The sequence below is a fragment of the Canis lupus genome, chromosome 25, assembly GCF_011100685.1.
Source record: "Canis lupus familiaris isolate Mischka breed German Shepherd chromosome 25, alternate assembly UU_Cfam_GSD_1.0, whole genome shotgun sequence".
Lineage (NCBI taxonomy): Eukaryota > Metazoa > Chordata > Mammalia > Carnivora > Canidae > Canis > Canis lupus.
In genome coordinates, this window is record NC_049246.1 from 18,244,424 (window position 1) to 18,263,595 (window position 19,172).

The 19,172-nt window shown below is 37.1% G+C and overlaps 1 protein-coding gene across 1 annotated transcript in view; it reads right to left on the reverse strand.

Moving 5' to 3' along the window:
• Positions 1–4,639: 4,639 nt before the first annotated feature.
• The window catches only part of LOC111092489 (translation initiation factor IF-2-like), a 44,544-nt gene continuing 30,011 nt past the window's right edge, over positions 4,640–19,172 (reverse strand). Inside the window, exons 6-7 of the mRNA XM_038574496.1 lie at positions 13,625–13,740; positions 4,640–4,884 (exon numbers count right to left, since the gene is read on the reverse strand). Coding sequence (XP_038430424.1) covers positions 13,692–13,740 — 49 coding nt within the window. The 3' untranslated portion in view covers positions 4,640–4,884; positions 13,625–13,691. The remainder of the gene's footprint in view (positions 4,885–13,624; positions 13,741–19,172) is intronic.

The window sequence follows — 19,172 nt, forward strand, 5'->3', positions numbered from 1 at the left end:
TGGGGACATGTGGCAGGTCAGTCAGTTGTCTGCCTTCAGCTCAGGTTATGATCCCAGGGTCCTGGGATTGAGCCCAATGTGGGCTCCCTGCTCAGTGGGGAGCCTCCTTCTTCCTCAGCCACTCTCCGCTTGTGCACTCTCTCTCTCTCTCCCTCTCTGTCAAATAAATAAATAAAATCATAAATAATAAATAAATAAATAAATAAATAAATAAATAAGCCAAATCAATACATTATTTAGATATCACTATATTAATAAAAGTGACTTAAGATTTTTATTTTTAAATGTGTGTGTTAGCACTATCTGGAAATTCTATTAGATGTTACTTTATACTGTGTAATGAGTTTATAGTTAATCAAACTTTTGGAAAGTATGTTAACCAAAGAAGTTTGAAGACCTTCGGTTATTTTTTAAGTACGCTCCATACTTAGGCTGAGCCCAACTTGGGGCTTCAAATGACCACCCTGAGATCAAGACCTGAGGTGAGATCAAGGGTCAGACGCTTAGCCAACTGAGTCACCCAGGTGCTTGAAGACCCTTGTTTTAAGGTCAGCTGAAACACTATTTCCTCTGTAGAGTCTCCCCTGTGCTTTCTTTCTCTTCTTCCACAGAATTCATTTGCAATTTGCTATAGCATATAAAATACTGTAATATAGTTAGTTGTCTACAGTCCTTCTCCCTATTCTCTTAAAAGGCAGGAACAATATGTTATTTATCTTTGTTCCCATGCCTGCTGTAGCTAACGGTGCAGAATACATACTCACTAATTTATTTATTTATTTTTTTAAGATTTTATTTATTTATTCATGAGAGGCACAGAGAGAAAGATAGAGACACAGGCAGAGGGAGAAGCAGGCTCCATGCAGGGAGCCTGATGTGGGACTCAATCCCCGGACTCCAGTATCACGCCCTGGGCCAAAGGCAGGCACCAAACCGCTGAGCTACCCAGGGATCCCAAAATACACATTTTAATACTAAGCGCACTGAGAAAACGTCTATTTCTACCTAGAGAAAATGAATTGAAGTCAAGTAAATGGCCCCAAGCCATTTGACACATATAGTCTAGTGAGTATCTGTTACAGAAATACCAGGAAAGTTAAGTAAAAATGTTAGGGAGTAATTTGGGACTAATTGATTAAAGAAACAAAATCATTGTTGCTGTTTTCAGAAAGAAAAAAAAAAAAAAAAAAAAACAACCTGTAGGCTAGTACAACAAGTAGAGAATGTAGTAAATATCAGATCACATAACAGACAGCAAGTTTGGAAAAACTTAGTGATTTCTTTAAACAAACAAAGAGGTAAATTGCTTTGAACGCTTCCAAATTCTTGGTAGATTAACAAACCTAGTCTCCATCACTAGGTGGAAGAAAATAACTGTTTTAATGCATTATCCAGCCCCTATTTTGGCTCACCGTTAGGGATGAACCCTATTTTATTTCTTTGCTTTTTCCTCTTCTTCCTCCTCTTCCTCCTCCTCTTCTTCTTTCTTTCTTTCTTTCAAAATTATGTGCTGAGGGCACCTGGGTGATTCAGTGGTTGAGCATCTGCCTTTGGCTCAAGTCATGATTCTGGGGTCCTGGGATCAAGTCCCGAATCTGGCTCCCCACAGGGAGCCTGCTTCTCCCTCTGCCTATGTCTCTGCCTCTCTGTGTCTCTCCTGAATAAATAAATAAAATCTTAAAAAAAAAACTTAAAAAAATTAAAAATAAAATTAGGTGTTAAAACATTGATTGGAACCCTCTTCATAAATCTTCCAAATCCAAATTATGAATGCAATAATATTCTATACATGATTGTATGCTCACGCAAATATGTTCATATAAACCTTTATATTCTTACATTATAACGGAATTGTGCTAATCAATATCACTCTCACATTTGGCTTTTTCAATTAATAGGACGGTATAGAGTACCAGATCAATACAAATAGGTCCACCTAACTCATTTTTAATTGCTACATAGTCTGAAATATTGCTATGACATACTGCCTTGGTTCCCTCATTTGTAAGAAAGGTATAATGACAGTACTTATCATATGCGGTTATAATGAGAATTAGAGAGTTTACAGGTGTAAAGTGTTTAATATTGTTCTGGTACATAGAAAGCACTATTTAAGTTTTCAGGAAATAAATTATATACAGATCTACCTCATTCCTTTTCATGGCAAATTGTAGGTATTCCATAATAAACATACTCCCTATTTTGTAACTATTTGTATATTGATTAATGTTTAGGTCATTTCCAATTCTTTGCTATTACAAATTTAGCTGCAATAAGTATCTGAAGCAAAAATTGTACAATTTATCACTTCTTTTTTTAATGAAGATTTTATTTATTCATGAGAGACAGAGAGAGGCAGAGACACTGGCAAGGAGAGAAGCAGGCTTCCTGTTGGGAGTCCAATGTCAGACTCCATCCCAGGACCCCAAGATCACAACCTAAGCTGAAGGTTCAGCCACTGAGCCACCCAGGGGCCCCCAAATTGTCACTTCTTAATAATTTTTTGCTTCTTAAATAAAAACAAACAAAAAAACCCTGTACACATTCCATACTAATGAAGTATGAGAAAAGAGTTACTCTCATATACAAACAGTTGTAGTATAAATTAGTAAATAAGTATCTATTAAAATTAAAATTTGTATATACTATGATCTATCATTCTAACTTTAGAACTCCAATCTAAGGCTGCCTGGGTGGCTCAGTGGTTGAGTGTCTGCTTTGGCTCGGGTCCTGATCTCAGGATCCTGGGATCGAGTCCCACATTGGGCTTCTCCAGTGAGCCTGCTTCTCCCTCTGCCTGTGTCTCTGCCTCTCTCTGTGTCTCTCATGAATAAATAAATAAAACCTTAAAAAAAAAAAGAACTCCAATCTAAAGAAATAGATATATACTAGTTTTTTTTTTTAATTTGGGTATTAGATTATATCTACTAAATTAAATGTCTCTGAGAAAACTTCTTTTAAGATTTTATTTTTATTTATTCGTGAGATACAGAGACAGAGGCAGAGACACACAGGCAGAGGGAGAAGCAGGCTCCATGCAGGGAGCACGTTGTGGAACTCGATCCCAGGTCCCCAGGATCAGGCCCTGGGCTGAAGGTGGCGCTAAACCGCTGAGCCACCCGGGCTGCCCCATGATTTTAAGTAATCTCTACACCCAACAGAAGGCTCAAACCCACGACTGCAAGAACAAGAGTTCCTCCAACTGAGGCAGCCAGATACCCCATCTATGAGAAAACTTTTTAAAGCTAATCCAAATATATTTTTTCCCTTTCCAAAGTAGATTAGTAATTTAGATTATTTGTAACCATTTATTATTTCATTTTAAGAGATTGCTTTTCTGGAAAATTTAATTATATTTCATATTATCAAAGCAATATACTAATTAAAAATATAACAGCTTATTAAAAGACCCAATTGAAAAATTATTAAATCAGAATATCTTGACAATGTTTATATTCTTTGAATGAGTGTCAAATTCTAATCAGTTCATTTGTAACCTAGTCTGTCATAAAAACTAAAAGCTGAAATTACTATTTACTTTCTAATAAAACATTCACCAATCCATTTACAGTATTTTAGTAAATCTATGAAACTGTAGCAATTAGTAGATACTAGGAAAAAAACTGAAGGGAAACCTGCTTTCCTTGACTACCTATCAATTCTTTTAAAAGATTTTTCCTTTTCTTTTGAATTAAAATTGTATACTTTTCCCTGACTTAGAAAATCCCTCATATATAAAAATGAGCTTCTAAATACTAGTAATATTCATGTTTAAAAAAGAAGACAAGAATAAAATATTTTAGGTACTAAACCCTCAAAATGTGTTTTCTAAGGCCTCTGCTATGAGGTTATTTAATGTGAAAAATTACAGACAACATAATTCTTTAATTCTGGAAAAGTCTGAAACAAACCCTCCTTATGATAAAGTGTACTCTTTAGAAAAAGTGTTACAGAGAAGTTCTTCTATTCATGTTATATCCTTTACATGTTGGACTTGAAGAATTAATTAAAGGCCGAGAAAAGACAAAGATTTTCAAAAACTTTATTGTTGCTAGCTAGAGAGGCCCTTATTCTACCTAACAAGTACAAATCGTGCTGAGAATTTTAAAGACTCTTGAAACTCTCCTCATAATGTTTTTTGCTTACTAACATAGAAGCTGAAAAGGGTTATGTGGAGGTTAAAACTCTTGCAGTTCACACAGCTAATTGGTGTTTGCTTATAGAGCCGTTTTTTATTTCAATGAAATAGCCTAGACTTGTTTATTATTTTGACAACCCCTCCTAGGATGTTACTCTATATCTTATATCAGGCAAAGTGGCTGTAGATTATTGCATAGGGCACTTACCCAGAGGAACGGTATGGAAATCTCAGTCTAGTAGTCATTATTTATTTTTTTTAAAAGATCTATTTATTTATTTTAGAGAAAGAGCATGAATGAGGGGAGGGGCAGAGGGAGAGGGAGAAAGAGAGAGAAAAGCAGACTCCCAGCTGAGCAGAGCCTAACACAGGGCTGCATCTCATGACCCCAAGATCACAACCAAGCTGAAATCAAGAACTGGGTGCTTAACACCCTGAGCCACCCAGGTGCCCCTAGCAGTCATTATGTATAATTGAGCTGGAGATAATATGACTTAGGGGCCAGGGGGTAAAGAAATTTAATGTGAAGGGATTTCACGTAATAGCAGAAATGTCATTTCCTTGTGTGAGATCTTTTTAACTATGGTGGAGACATACTACAATGCCTGACAAAATTAAGTAAGATAGGATCTTGTTAACCAAGAGTGTCTCTAAATGGATAAAAATAATTTGTATTGCAGATGATCAGCATTTGAAGGATCCAAAATGCCTGCACTTGAACTTGTTGCTTTCTTGATGACAAGTAGCTGGAAAAAAAGACAACAAATCATATTTGGGTTTCTGTTAAGATGGTAAACTAGTGCAGGATGCTGGCTTCCCTCCCCACTAAAATAAGTTTTGGAAGAATTTTAAGCCACAGATAATTTGTTATTGGGATCGTCTTGGCATCCTTATAAATCATTTGACAGTGGAAGCAAGGATTTATTCATGGTTTGTCTACTTTATTCCATTAGTTTATATGTGTATGTCAGTACCACACTGTTTTAACTACTGTAATCTTTTTTTTTAAGATTTATTTATTTATTTATTCATGAGAAACACAGAGAGAGAGAGAGAGAGAGGCAGAGACACAAGCAGAGGAGAAGCAGGCTCCATGCAAGGAGCCCGATGTGGGACTCGATCCCCAGTCTCCAGGATCACACCCTGGGCTGCAGGCGGCGCTAAACCGCTGGGCCACCCTAACTACTGTAATCTTATAGTGAGTTTTAAAACCAAGAGGTATGAGTTCCCCAGTTCTTTTTCCGTTGTTATGGTTATTTGGGATCCCTTGATGTTGCATATGGATTTAAGATGGATTTTTCTATTTCTTCAAAAACACTGTTTGGGTTTCATCAGGGACTGCATTGAATTTGTAGATTATGTTGAGTGGTATAGTCATCTTAACAATATTAAGTCTTCTGGGACGCCTGGGTGGCTCAGCGGTTTATTGCCTGCCTTTGGCCCAGGGCATGATCCTCCTGGAGTTCCAGGGTTGAGTCCTGCATTAGGCTCCCCGCATGGAGCCTGCTTCTCCCTCTGCCTATGTCTCCGGCTCTCACTATCTCACGAATAAATAACTAAATCTTCAAAAAAAAAAAAAATTAAGTCTTCCAATCCATGAACATTGGATGTCTTTTCATTTATTCATAAGTTCTTTTTTTTTTATTTTTATTTTTATTTTTTTTTTGTTTTTTTTTTTTATTCATAAGTTCTTTAATTTATTTCAGTGATTTTCTTTAGTTTTCACTCTGATTATTTCACCTCCTTGAAGGTTAATCCTTAATTTCTTAGTATTGTATTTTTGTTGGTGCTATAGAAGAGAGAAGGGAGAGAATCTTTTTTTTAATTGAAGTTTGATCAACATACAGTATAACACCCAGTGCTCTCCTCAGTGCCTGTCACGCAGTTACCCCATCCCCTCCCCCCGCCCACCTCCCCTTCCACTACCCTTTGTTTGTTTCCCAGAGTTAGGAGTCTTTCATGTTTTGTCACCCTCTCTATTTTTTCCCACTCATTTTCCTTATAATCAAAGGGAGAGAATCTTAAGCAAGTTCCATGCCCAATGGAGCCCAATGTGGGGCTTGATCACGGCCCTGAGATCATGACTCGAGCTGAAATCAAGAGTCAGACACTTAACCAACCATCCACGAGCCCCAGCCTGTTGATGCTATTGTGAATAAAATTGTTTCTTAATTTCCTTTTGGGATTGTTCATGTTATTGTACAGAAACATAACTGATTTTTGAGTGTGATTTTGTATTCAACTACTTTCCTTAATTTTTCTTGTTTGGAGAGGGAAAATTTTTAATTTTTAACCATTAAGTATGATGTGAGCTGTGGGTTTTTCATAAGTGGCTTTTATTATTTTTGTGATAGTTTCCTTCTATTCCTAATTTATTGAGCATTTTTGTCATAAAGACGTGTTGAATTTTGTCAAATGTTTTTTCTGTATCAATTGAAATGATAGATTTTTTTTTTCCCTTCATTCTTTTAATAGGATTTAGGCATTGATTGATTTTCCTATGATGAATCATTCTGTTTCAGGGATAAAATCCCAGGTGGTCATTTGTTTAATCTTTTTAATATTTGTTGAATTCAGTTTGTTAGTATTTTGTTGAGTGTTCTTGGATCAATATTCATAAAGAATATTGGTCTTTGTTTTTCTTGTAGTGTCTTTGTTGACTATAGTATCAGGTTATTGTAAACTTATTGAATAAATAAATTACAAATTGTTTTCTCCTCTTCAATTTTTTAGAAGAGTTTGATGAACATTAGTGTTAGCTAATCTTTGAATGTTTGGTAGAATTCATCTTTTTTCTCTTAGACTTTTTTAAAAAAGATTTTATTTATTCATGAGAGACACAGAAAGAGAGGCAGAGACACAGGCAGACGGAGAAGCAGGCTCCATGCAAGGAGTCCAATGTTGGACTCCATCCCGGGAATCCAGGATCATGCCCTGAGCCAAAGGCAGATGTTCAACCACTGAGCCACCCAAGCGTCCCTTCTCTTAGAGTTATTTCACTTAGCATAATACCCTCTACTTCCATCCATGTTGTCATGAATGGCAAGATTTCATTCATTTTTATGACTGAGTAATAATACACACACACATATATGCATTACATCTTTAGTCACTCATCTAACAATAGACTACACTTTATTGCAAGATTTTTGATTACTGATTCAATCTCCCTAGTGGGAGATCTAATCAGATTATCTATTCCATATGATTCAACTTTCATAGATTGTGTACTTGTAGGAATTTGTCCATTTCATCTAGGTTATCCAACTTGTTGGTGTGCAGCTGTTCACAGAATTCTCTAATAATTCTTTTTATTTCTTAAAATCAGCAGTAATGTTTCCATTCTCATCCTAATTTTAATAATTTAAATCTTCTCTATAAGCATTTACAATTTTGTTCATCTTTTTTCTTTTAAGTTTATTTTTTAAGTAATCTCTACACTCAATGTGAGGCTTGAACTCACAACCTTGAGATCAAGAGTCACATATCATTCCAACTGAGCCAGCAGGCACCCCTGTTCATCTTTTTTCTATTCTCTATTTTATTTATTTCTGTTCTAATTTTTATTATTTCTTTCCTTCTTTTTTCCCTCTTCCTTTCCTTCCTTCCTTTGAGCTTACTTTGGTCTACTTCTCCTAATTATTTATGGCATATTCCTAAGATAGTGATTTGAAATCTTTGTCCATCTTTAACGTAGGCATTGATGACTAAAATTTTCTCCTTAGCACTCCTTTACTGTATTCTATAAACTTTGGTATGTTGTGTATTTATTTTTGTCTCAAAATATGTTCCAATTTCCCTTGTGATTCCTTCTTTGACTCATTGATTCTTTAAAAATATGTTTTTTTAAAATTTTTTTTTAATTTTATTTATTTATGATAGTCACAGAGAGAGAGAGAGGCAGAGACACAGGCAGAGGGAGAAGCAGGCTCCGTGCACCGGGAGCCTGACGTGGGATTCGATCCCAGGTCGCCAGGATCGCGCCCTGGGCCAAAGGCAGGCGCCAAACCGCTGCGCCACCCAGGGATCCCAAAAATATGTTTTTTTAAATTTCCACATATTTGTGAATTTTTCTGGTTTTCTAGTTTTCTTGATAGGTGTGAAAGATGGTATCTCATTGTGGCTTTCATTTGAATTTCCCTAATGACTAGTAACGTCAAACATCATCCATATGCTTATTGGCTTTTGTATATCTTTTTTGCAGAAATCTCTATTCAAATACTTTGCTTATTTTTAATCTGGTTGTTTTCTCCCTTGTTGTTGAATTTTAGATTGGAATCCCTTAACAAATATATAATTTGCAAATATTTTCTGCCATTCTGTGGACTGATAGTGTCGTTAGGGCACAAAACTTTTAAATTTTATGAAGTTTGATTTGTCCATATTTTGTTCCGTTGCATGTGCCTTTGGTGACTTATACAAATCACTGCCAAATTCAAGGTCTTGAAAATTTAATCCTGTTTTCTTCTAACACATTTATAATTTTATCTATTATATTTAGGTTTTTCATCCATTTTTGGTCAAACTCTCTATACAGTATTAGGTAACAATCCAACTTCATTCTTTTGCATGTAATATCTAGCTTTGCCATTGCTATGTGTTGAAAACCCCAGTTGAATATGGAGTAAGGTTAGGGTCCAACTTCTTTCTTTCACATGTGTATATCCAATTTTTCCAACACTGTTTTTGAAGACTATTAAAAGATAAACTGAAGCATATTAAAAATTTTAAGAGATTATTTGAGCAAAAATCTATTCAAATTAGGCAGCACCCAATTTAGAAGATAGAAAGGAGCTTGAAGTAGCTGTACCAAATGAAAACCTGGGGCAGCTCATTGGGTTGAGCATCTGCCTTCAGCCCAGGTCATGATCTCAAGGTCCTAGGATTGAGCCCAAAATTGGGCTCCTTGCTCAGCAGAGAATCTTCTTGTCCCTCTGTTCCTCCCCTCGCTTGTGCTCTCTCTCTCTTTCTCTCAAATAAGTAAATGAAATCTTTTTTAAAAAAGGAGAAAGACTTTTATAGGCAGAAAGGAGTGGAAACAAGAAAGTTATGCAAAACTACAAAAAAGCAGGCTGGGTATTGCAAATTTGCCTTTAGCAAATGGCAGGGGTCTATTAGGCAGATTATTCAACTATTGCTGATCAAGTGATTCTATTTGGACAAAAATCAAATCTATACTTTAGTCTTGGCTTGGTGATATAGAGCTTAGCATAAGTTGCTCCATTTGGGGCCTCTTATTTTTAACAAGACTATCATTTCTTCATTGTGTAGCCTTTGCATCTTAATGAAAACCATTTGGCCATATCTTGAGGGTTTATTTCTGAGCTCTTTATTCTTTTCCTCCAGTCTATATATCTGTCCTTATGATAGTACCACCCCTTTTGATTACTGTAGTTTTGTCATATATTTTGAGATCAGGAACTGTGAGGCCTCCAGCTTCACTTCTTTTCTTAGGGTTGAACTCTTATACCACACACAAAAATTAAAACTCTTAGAATAAAACATGGGAGGAAATCTCCATGACATTTGATTTGACAATGATTTCTTGGGTATGATACCAAAATGCAGACAACAAAAGCAAAAATAGACAATTGGACTACATCAAATTTAAAAACTACTATAAAGCAAAGAATCAATCAACAGAGTGAAAACACAATCTATGGAATGGGAAGAAATATTTATAAACCATATATCTGATAAGGGACTAATATTCAGAACACATACAGTATTCCCTTATAATAATGTATCGTACATTTGCAAATGTGATTAAGATTCCCGTGAACTGGGACACCTAGGCGGCTCAGCGACTGAGTATCTGTTTTTGGCTCAGGGCATGATCCTAGGGTCCAGGAACAAGCCCCACATTGGGCTCCTTGTGGGGACCCTGCTTCTCCCTCTGCCTATATCTCTGCCTCTCTCTGTGTGTCTTTCATGAATAAATAAATAAAATCTTTAAGAAAAAAAAAAGATTCTTGTGAACTAAATTATGACATAGAGCTTAGGAGCTGATATACTCCTAAAGTAGGACAGTGAAAGGGTATTGCTAGCTTTTCCAGCTGAGCGCAAACTGCTTCTAGAGAGTCTTATTGACAGGGATGGTGAAAAAAACCTTTTGAGAGTAGCTGCATACTAGGTATGAGAGGATTTTATTATTTGCTCAAGTGATGAAACCACAACTTGTATATCACCCATAATTGGAGTTACTCCCTGGTTAAGATTATGATAATCTATTGTTATTCTCCAAGATACATCTGTCCTATTCACAGGCCAAATGGGCCATTAAATGAGGATGTCATGGGAATCACACTCCTGTATCTTTCAAGTCCTTGGTCAGAAGTTGGAAATCAATGACACAGGGCTCAAATCAAGGCTTCCTCTGAAGGAAGACAGAAAATCCATTTCTTGCTTCTTCTACATTCTAGTGACTGCCAATATTCCTTGATTGCATCACTTTAGTCTCCAATCTCCAACCTGCCTCTATGGTCACATTGCCTTCTCTTATGCCCATAATCTCCTTCCACTTCCCTCTGCAAATCTGTGCATTTAGAGCCCACCCAGCTAATTTATTTTTAAATGCTCAATCTTAATCATATCTGCAAAGACCCTTTTCCCATAGGAAACATAATAACATTTACAGGTTCTAGAGATTAGGATCTGATATCTTTGGGAGCCATTCTTCAGCCTGATATATGGATATAGAGCACACAGCATAGTGCCTGGCAAATACTGATTTAAGCTTTCAGGATAGGGTCAAGAAAGATTTCAGATTCTCAGGTTATAATTATATAGTTGCAAGGGAGCCAAGTGAATTACTTTCACTAATTCTTACAATTCTAATAGAAATGCAATATTGCTTTTGAATTATAATTTTTTCTAGATAGTAGCTATTTTAGTATCTTTCCCTTGTTCTTCCCAGCATAATAGCTCTCACTCCACTGTTCAGAGAACCAATAAAGGGATTCAGCCAGCTGCTGAATATGTTATTCCAATTATGTGTTATGGAACTAGAGAAAAAATTTAAGATATGTTTGAAAACCCACTGGGCATTAGCTCATGACAATATGAGCTAAAAGTTCCACTGATCATCTGACTTCCATAAGCCCCTACTCTGACTGGTGGGTTACAGTGACATAGTGGGTTTTTCTAAATTGGTGTCCATTCAGAGCCAGTGTTTAGTAGTCCCTGAAAGGTTGACTATTTCCTTTTCCCCAAAATATAGTTATCCTGGTTAAAAGTCATTGATGCCCTTGGTGAAGGCAGAAAGAGTAATAGTGTAAATTTTTGACAGTATACTGCGGTCCTTCCTCACAAGGACCTGGCATCTCCCTTACTTAAGAGGTTTTGGGTCTGTAATTAGCTCAAGTATGGGAATTGATTGAGGGTCTATGACTCTGATTTTATGATTTAAGTTAGACTTTTAGATGATTGATCTAGAAATTTTTTGATTATATATATCAACTAATAATTTAGTAGGTTTTCCATCTGTCTCATTTTTAGGAACACCATGATCAGTGAGCCAATTGCATAGGTCTGCTGGAGTTAGACTATTCTGATTGTTGCTTTGATTCTGTGGTCCAATATAGTAACCATGCTTATCTTGCCTTTTGCAGTTGAAAGCCACCACTTGGCCCCTCCCAGCCAGGATCCAATTATTTCCATTACATTTAAGTTTCCCGTTCAATGACTGCTGCTCTCACTGGAAGGTCTGGCCTACTGAAAAGAATGATCACAGATCTCTTCAAGGATGCCATGGTTCCCCTGACAAATATTATTTCTCATAGTATTGGTGAAAGGTATGTTTTCTGGGCCCTTTCAGTGTTGGTCAGTAAATCTTTTTTTAAAAAGATTTATTTATTTATTTATTTATTTATTTATTTATTTATTTATGAGAGAGAGAGAGTACAAGTGGGGGTTGGGGACAAAGGGAGAGGGAGAAGCAAACTCCCTGATGAGCAGGGAGCCTGACTCAGGGCTTGGGCTTGCCTTAGAATCATGACCAGAGCCAAAGGCAGAGGCTTAAGCAACTCAGCCTCCCAAGTCCCCCACTGGTCAGTAAATCTTAACAGACAAATCCACTTTAACATTCTACTCTCCCCAAGCCTTTGAATCCCCACCTTTATATTAAACTAGGCAGAGGTGGCATTTCCAATTCATTCACTATAGACCATCTTTGGGACCATGTTTCAGCGAACCTACCAAAAAGCCTTTTTTAACTCCCCAAGCTGTAACATGAAGTGCAGAATCTCTGCTTAATGATCTTATACTAATAAATTCAGCCTGATCCAACTTGATGTTCTTTCCACAATTCTCCCACACGCTTAGTATCCATTCTCACACTTTTTTTTTTTTTTAATTTATGATAGTCACACAGAGAGAGAGAGAGAGAGAGAGAGGCAGAGACATAGGCAGAGGGAGAAGCAGGCTCCATGCACCTGGAGCCCGAGGTGGGACTCAATCCCGGGTCTCCAGGATCACGCCCTGGACCAAAGGCAGGCGCTAAACTGCTGCGCCACCCAGGGATCCCCATTCTCACACTTTCCCATGAAATTTTTGTCTACATAAATTAGAAAACTCAAGTAGTTCTTTTGAAGTGCAGTACACCTCTTCATAGATCATGCTTTGTACCTCACCTCTAGATGCCTGCTGGGACTTGAGTCTGCTTATGTGTCTAGAAGCAAAGTGAAAGTGGGAGTAGATCCTGAGGAGAAGCAGCACTGGCTTGCATAGCAATTGTTTTAGGGGAGGCCATTACAGTTTCTTCAGGCAATGCAGGTATAATTCTCTCAGAAAGGGGTGAAGAGTCCAATTCTACTGTGGGTGAGGAGGCTATATCCAATGGAGGTGTGAGGTCTCCATCTCTTAAAAAGACATATCATCATGTTCCCATCTTCATCAGGGTCTTCCCATACACCCCTACTCCTTTTTTTATTTTTTATTTTTTTTATTTTTATTTTATTTATCCATGAATCCATGAGAGATACACAGAGAGAGGCAGACACATAGGCAGAGGGGGAGAAGCAGGCTTCCTGCAAGAAGCCTAATGTGAGACTCAATCCCAGGACCCCAGGATCACAACCTGAGCCAAAAGCAGATGCTCAACTTACTGAACCACCCAGATGCCCCCCCATACTGCCCTATTCCAACTTGTAGTATCCTATTCTTTGAAAGTAGTATCCTCACTTTAGCAGCAGACATAATGTAAGGCTGTCAATTCAACTTGCATTATAACTCAACCAGTAACAAGATGAGATTGTACATTTGATTTTCAGCAATCCCACCCCCTGTGGCTGGCTATAGGAGATGAATCTCCTTCAGGGCATACATAGTCTTCTGGTTATTATGCAGCTCTTGAGCTAGGGATGTGAATCCCTGAACTCATCCTTTTTTTCCACCACTTTGTCCAGTGACATTAGGAACAACTAGTCAAATCTCATTTTCTTCATTAGTTTTTCAAAAATGCTCAAAGATATATATACAGCCACCTACCTTCTTGATAAACAATTGATTAGTAAGAGCATCCAGTAGAGATATTTTGTGTATCTGTTTTGGCAGATCATCTCATGGACTGGTAGCAAGCTCTGTAGTCAGTAGCATCTTTACATCTAATTAGAAGAGAGACAATTTCAGAAACCCCAAAACCAATTCAGAAAACTCACCCTTAATACTCTGTTCCTCTAGAACCACTCTTAGTATCAAAATCTGTATTAATTGGGGTTCTCCAGAAAAACAGAACCAAAGGAATATGAAGAGAAAGAGATTTTAAGGAATTGGCTCATGTGACTGTGAAAGCTGTTTCAAAACAAAATTCAAAGGAGTAAGTTTAAAGATCTAACAGGCTTTATTCAATGACTCATAACTTGGGCAGCATCCCATCTAGCAAATATAAGGGACATAGGGACATCCAAGGAAATGTACAAAATGGAAGGATTTTATAGGCAGAAACAGGGTGAGATAAAGAGGTTAACTAGCAAAAGAAACGATTGTTTCAGGCAAGGTCATCTTCTTTTAGAGGGAAAAGCAAGGGTCTTATCATGCTGATTATCTCATTAGTGCTGATCAGGATATTCCAAATGGATAGGGCTTAAAGCTCCACCATAAGAATTAAGCCTTGGGGTTTAGCAAAGTGACTCCATTTTGGGCCTGTGGTTTCTTTAAGAAGGCTAAGAAGTTCCAAGATCTGCAGTCGGCAAGCTGACAATGCAGGAGAGCCCATAGCATAGTTTCTGTCAAAGTCTGAAGGCCTAAAAAGCAGGAGAGACCATTATGTAGGTCTAGTCCAAATCCTAGGGCTGGAAAAGAGGAGGAGTTGATCATGTGAGTTCAAATCAGTTCTAGTCCAAAGACAGGTGAAGACCAATATCGCAGCTTGAATATAGGCAGATAGATCAAATTCTCCTTTACTCATCCTTTTTATTTCATTCATTACTTCAGTGGATTGGATGGGACCCACCTGCACTAAGGAGGACAATCTGCTTTACTCAATCTACTGGTTCAAATATCAATCTCATCCTATAACAACCTTAATATCACATTATAATTATGTTTAATTAAATATCTGAAAAGGCTATAGCCCAGATAAGTTGGTACATTACATTAACCATCACACCCTAGTTTCCACTCCTCCAACCCTTCTGATGGCATTGAAAGAATCTAATCCCTTGTACTGAATACTGTACCAATGAGGGTCCTGATAAGAAATATGGCACATTGAAATTTAGTAATTAGGGGACATTTAATAAAGATAATATTTTAAAAGATGAAAAGAAACTACAAGGTAGATGGAAACCAGAAGGAATAGTATAATAAATAGAGCTAGAAATAATTTGTGCCCTGAAGAGGCTAAAGGAGGGAGCAGTGACTATCACCTGGACCTCACCTTTACTGCTCATCTACTTATACTCACTTACCTTTGTCTTACATCTTTCCTTACTTATCTTATCTCTCTTTTTTAAAGATTTATTTATTTAGGGCACCTGGGTGGCTCAGTGGTTGAGCATCTACCTTTGGCTCAGGTTGTGATCCCAGGATCCTGGGATCGAGTCCTGCATCAGGCTCTCTACAGGAAGTCTGCTTCTCCCTCTGCCTATGTCTCTGCCTCTGTGTGTGTGTCTTTCATGAAGAAGTAAAATCTTTTTTTTTTTTAAGATTTTATTTATTTATTCATGAGAAGCAGAGAGAGAGAGAGAGAGAGAGGCAGAGGGAGAAGCAGGCTCCATGCAGGGAGTCCGACATGGGACTCGATCCTGGGTCTCCAGGATCACACCCTGGGCTGAAGGTGGCGCTAAACCGCTGAGCCACCCGGGCTGCCCAAGAAATAAAATTTTTTAAAAAAAGGTTTATTTATTTGAGGGAGGGAGGGACTGAGGGTGAGAGAGTCTTAAGCAGACTCCGCACTGAGCACAGAGCCTGATGCGGGGCTGGATCCCACGACCGGGAGATCATGACCTCAGCCAAAACCAAGAGTCCAATGCTTGCTTAACTGATTAAGCCACCCACGCACCCCTCCAGCTTATCTCTTAACTGAGCTAAAAGACTTTATGGGCATAATATCCCCGTGATATAAACTGAAACTACTTCTCAAGCAAGGAGGAACCCCAGGAGCCCAGGCCACCCAGAGGAATCTGAATTTTTTTTTTTTAAGATTTTATTTATTTATTCATGAGAGACACAGAGAGAGAGAGAGAGAGAGGCAGAGACACAGGCAGAGGGAGAAGCAGGCTCCATGCAGAAAGCCTGATGCAGGACTTGATCCTGGGACTCCAGGATTACACACTGGGCCAAGGCAGGCACTAAACCACTGAGCCAACCAGACATCTCTATTTTTTCACAGTTTTAGAATCAGAGTTAAATTAGGAGGGACAAAGATTTCCCATATACTTTCTGTCCCCTCACATGCATATCATCCCCTATCAACATCTCTCACTAGCGTGGTACATTTATTACAATTGATGAACCTATATTGACACATTATTATTACCCCAGATCCACAATTTACCTTAGGGTTCACTCTTGGTTTGCATATTCTATGGTTTGGAAAAATGTATAATTATAGGATCATATGGAATATTTTCACTGCCCTCAAACTTTGTGCTCAGGCTATTCATCCCTCCCCTACTTGAACCCTGGCAACCACTTTTTTACTGTCTCCATAGTTTTGCCTTTTTGAAAATGTCACATAGTTGGAATCATATAATATGTAGTCTCAGATTGACTTCTTTCACTTTGTAATATGTTTTAAGTTTCCTTTATGTCCTTTCTTGGCTTTATAGCTCATTTATTTTTAGCACTGAATAATATTCTATTGTATGGATGTACCAAAGTTTATTTATTCACTCACTTACTAAAGGCCATCTTGGTTGTTTCCAAGTTTGGCAATTATGAATGAAGCTACTATAAACATCTGTATGCAGGTTTTCATATGAATGTATGTTTTCAACTCATTTGGGTAAATATCAAAGAGTGTGATTGCTGAATCTTATGGTAAAAGCATGTTTAGTTGTTTTTTTTTAAGATTTTATTTATTTATTCATGAGAGACACAAAGAGAAAGAGACATAGGCACAGGCAGAGGGAGAAGCAGGCTCCATGCAGGGATTTATTTATTTATTAGAGACACAGAGAGAAAGAGACAGAGGCACAGGCAGCAGGAGAAGCAGGCTTCCATGCAGGGAACCTGACGTGGGACTCAATCCTGGGTCTCCAGGTTCACGTCCTGGGCTGAAGGCGACGCTAAACTGCTGAGCCACCCGGGCTCCCTGCATGTTTAGTTTTGTAAGCAACTGCCAAACTGTCTTCCAAAACAATGAATGGAAGATCCTATTGCCCTGCATTCTTGCCAGATTTGGTATTGTCAATGTCCCAGATTTTGGCCATTCTAATAGGGGTGTGGTGATATCTCATTGATTTTATTTGCATGTTCATGATGACATAATATGGAACATCTTTTCATATGGTTATTTTCCACCTATATATCTTCTTTGGTGAAGCCTCTCTTAAGGTCTTTGACCTATTTGTTAATCAGGTTGTGTGTTTTCTTATTGTTGTGTTTTAAGTATACTTTGTCTATTTTGGATAACATTTTTTTTTATCAGGTAAACCTTTTGCAAATATTTTCTCCCAATCTGTGGCTTACTTTTCTCATTCCTTGATGTTGTCTCTCCTAGAGCAAAAGGTTTTAATTTTAGTGAAGTTCGTCTTACCCATTACTTCTTCCCTAGACTGTACCTTTGGTATTATATCTAAAATGTCATCTCTGTACCTAAGGTCATCTAGTTTTTCTGCTCTGTTTTCTTCTTGGAGTTTTATAATTTTGCATTTTACACTTAGGTCTGTGATCCATTTTGAGTCATTTTTATGAAGGGCATGAGGTATTTGTGTAACTTTTTAACTTTTTATTTATTTATTTTTTGTATACGGATACCCAGTTGCTTCAGCACCATTTGTATTGTTCCATTGCACTGCCTTTGCTGGTTGATTTATATTCATTAAGGTCAGTTTCTTCTTTTTTTTAAGATTTTATTTTTAAGTGATTTCTAAACTCAACAAGGGGCTCAAATTTACAACCCAAGACCAAGAGTTATAAGCTCTACTGACTGAGCCATTCAGACACCCCATTCATGAAGGTCAATTTCTGGGTTCTATATTCTGTTCCATTGATCTCTTTTTCTATTTTCTTGCTAATACCACATTGTTTGGATTATTGTGGCTTTGCAGATGTTGAAGTGAGGTAGCATCATTTCAACTTCGTTCTCTTTCAGTATTGTGTTGGCTATTTTGGACCTTTTTGCCTTTCCATATAAACTTAAGAATCAGTTTGTTTGGGTGCCTGGGTGGCTCAGTCTGTTGAACGTCTCAAGTGCTACTTTTCAGTATTATCTTGGTTTGAAAAGTACAAAATTCTAAACAAAAACTGTACTACCGATGGTAGCTGTTCAGGAGCACACAGCTGTGGCTACTATGCCCTGAAATAGCAGTAGTTCTCAATATAGTTTATAAATGTTTGTCAGCCTGTAAAAAAAAAAAACAAAACCTTCTTGCCTTTTAAATTTATAGACATAAAGTAGAATAGTGATTACCAGGAGCTGGAGGTGGTGGGAATGAGGAGTTATTGCTTGATAGGTGTTGTTTCTCTCTCTGGGATAAAGAAGAAGTTCTGGAGGTAGATAGTGATAATGGTTGTGGATGTACAATCCAATAATAATGTAGTGATAATGTGGATATACTTAATACCACTTAAGTATGCACTTAAAAATGATTAAAATGTTAGTCTTATATATATTTACCACAATAAAAAATATAATAAAAAAATAGAAATAAAAAGTGCCTGCCTTCAGAGTATTCGCATTCTACTGAAGAAACTTCAGATTTTACTCATAGCAATGAAAATCCATTGTTCTGAGTCTTTAGATTACAAAATCTGATTTTAAAAGTATACTATTTATTTATCATTTAGGCTGTTTTGTAGAAAACTGTTTGTAAGGGAGTAAGAGTAGAAGCAGGGTGAGAGATGAATGTGGCTTTGCCTAGCAGGGCAATAGTGGTGATGTACAAAAGTGGGTATATTGGGGATTTTAGATGAATGGGGCAGATCTACATTACTCTCAGGGGAAAAAGTTTGAAGATATACTGTTAAAAGATAAAAACAAGGTGCAGAATATTACAAAGTTTGAATTATCAGTTATGTCCAAAAGAAACATATATGTACTAAATGTTTCATATAGGTACATATCCATGTATGTAATACACAGGAAACAATTTGGTATTATAGAAGAAAATACAGAAATATAGGATAAGGGTTAGAGAGGTATCAAAGCCATTTTATCTTTTTGTATTAAACGTTTTCTTTACAAAGAGAATTTATTCATATATTTAATGTGTAAGTAAAAATTAACTTTAAGAAAACTTTAGAAGGACTTTTGGAAAACTGGTGGTAATAGTGATATACTTTTTTATTCTATCTATATCCCCCATAAAACCACACAGGATACTCAAGAGAATGAGAAGATAAGACAGACTTGGAATAAATATTTGCAAAA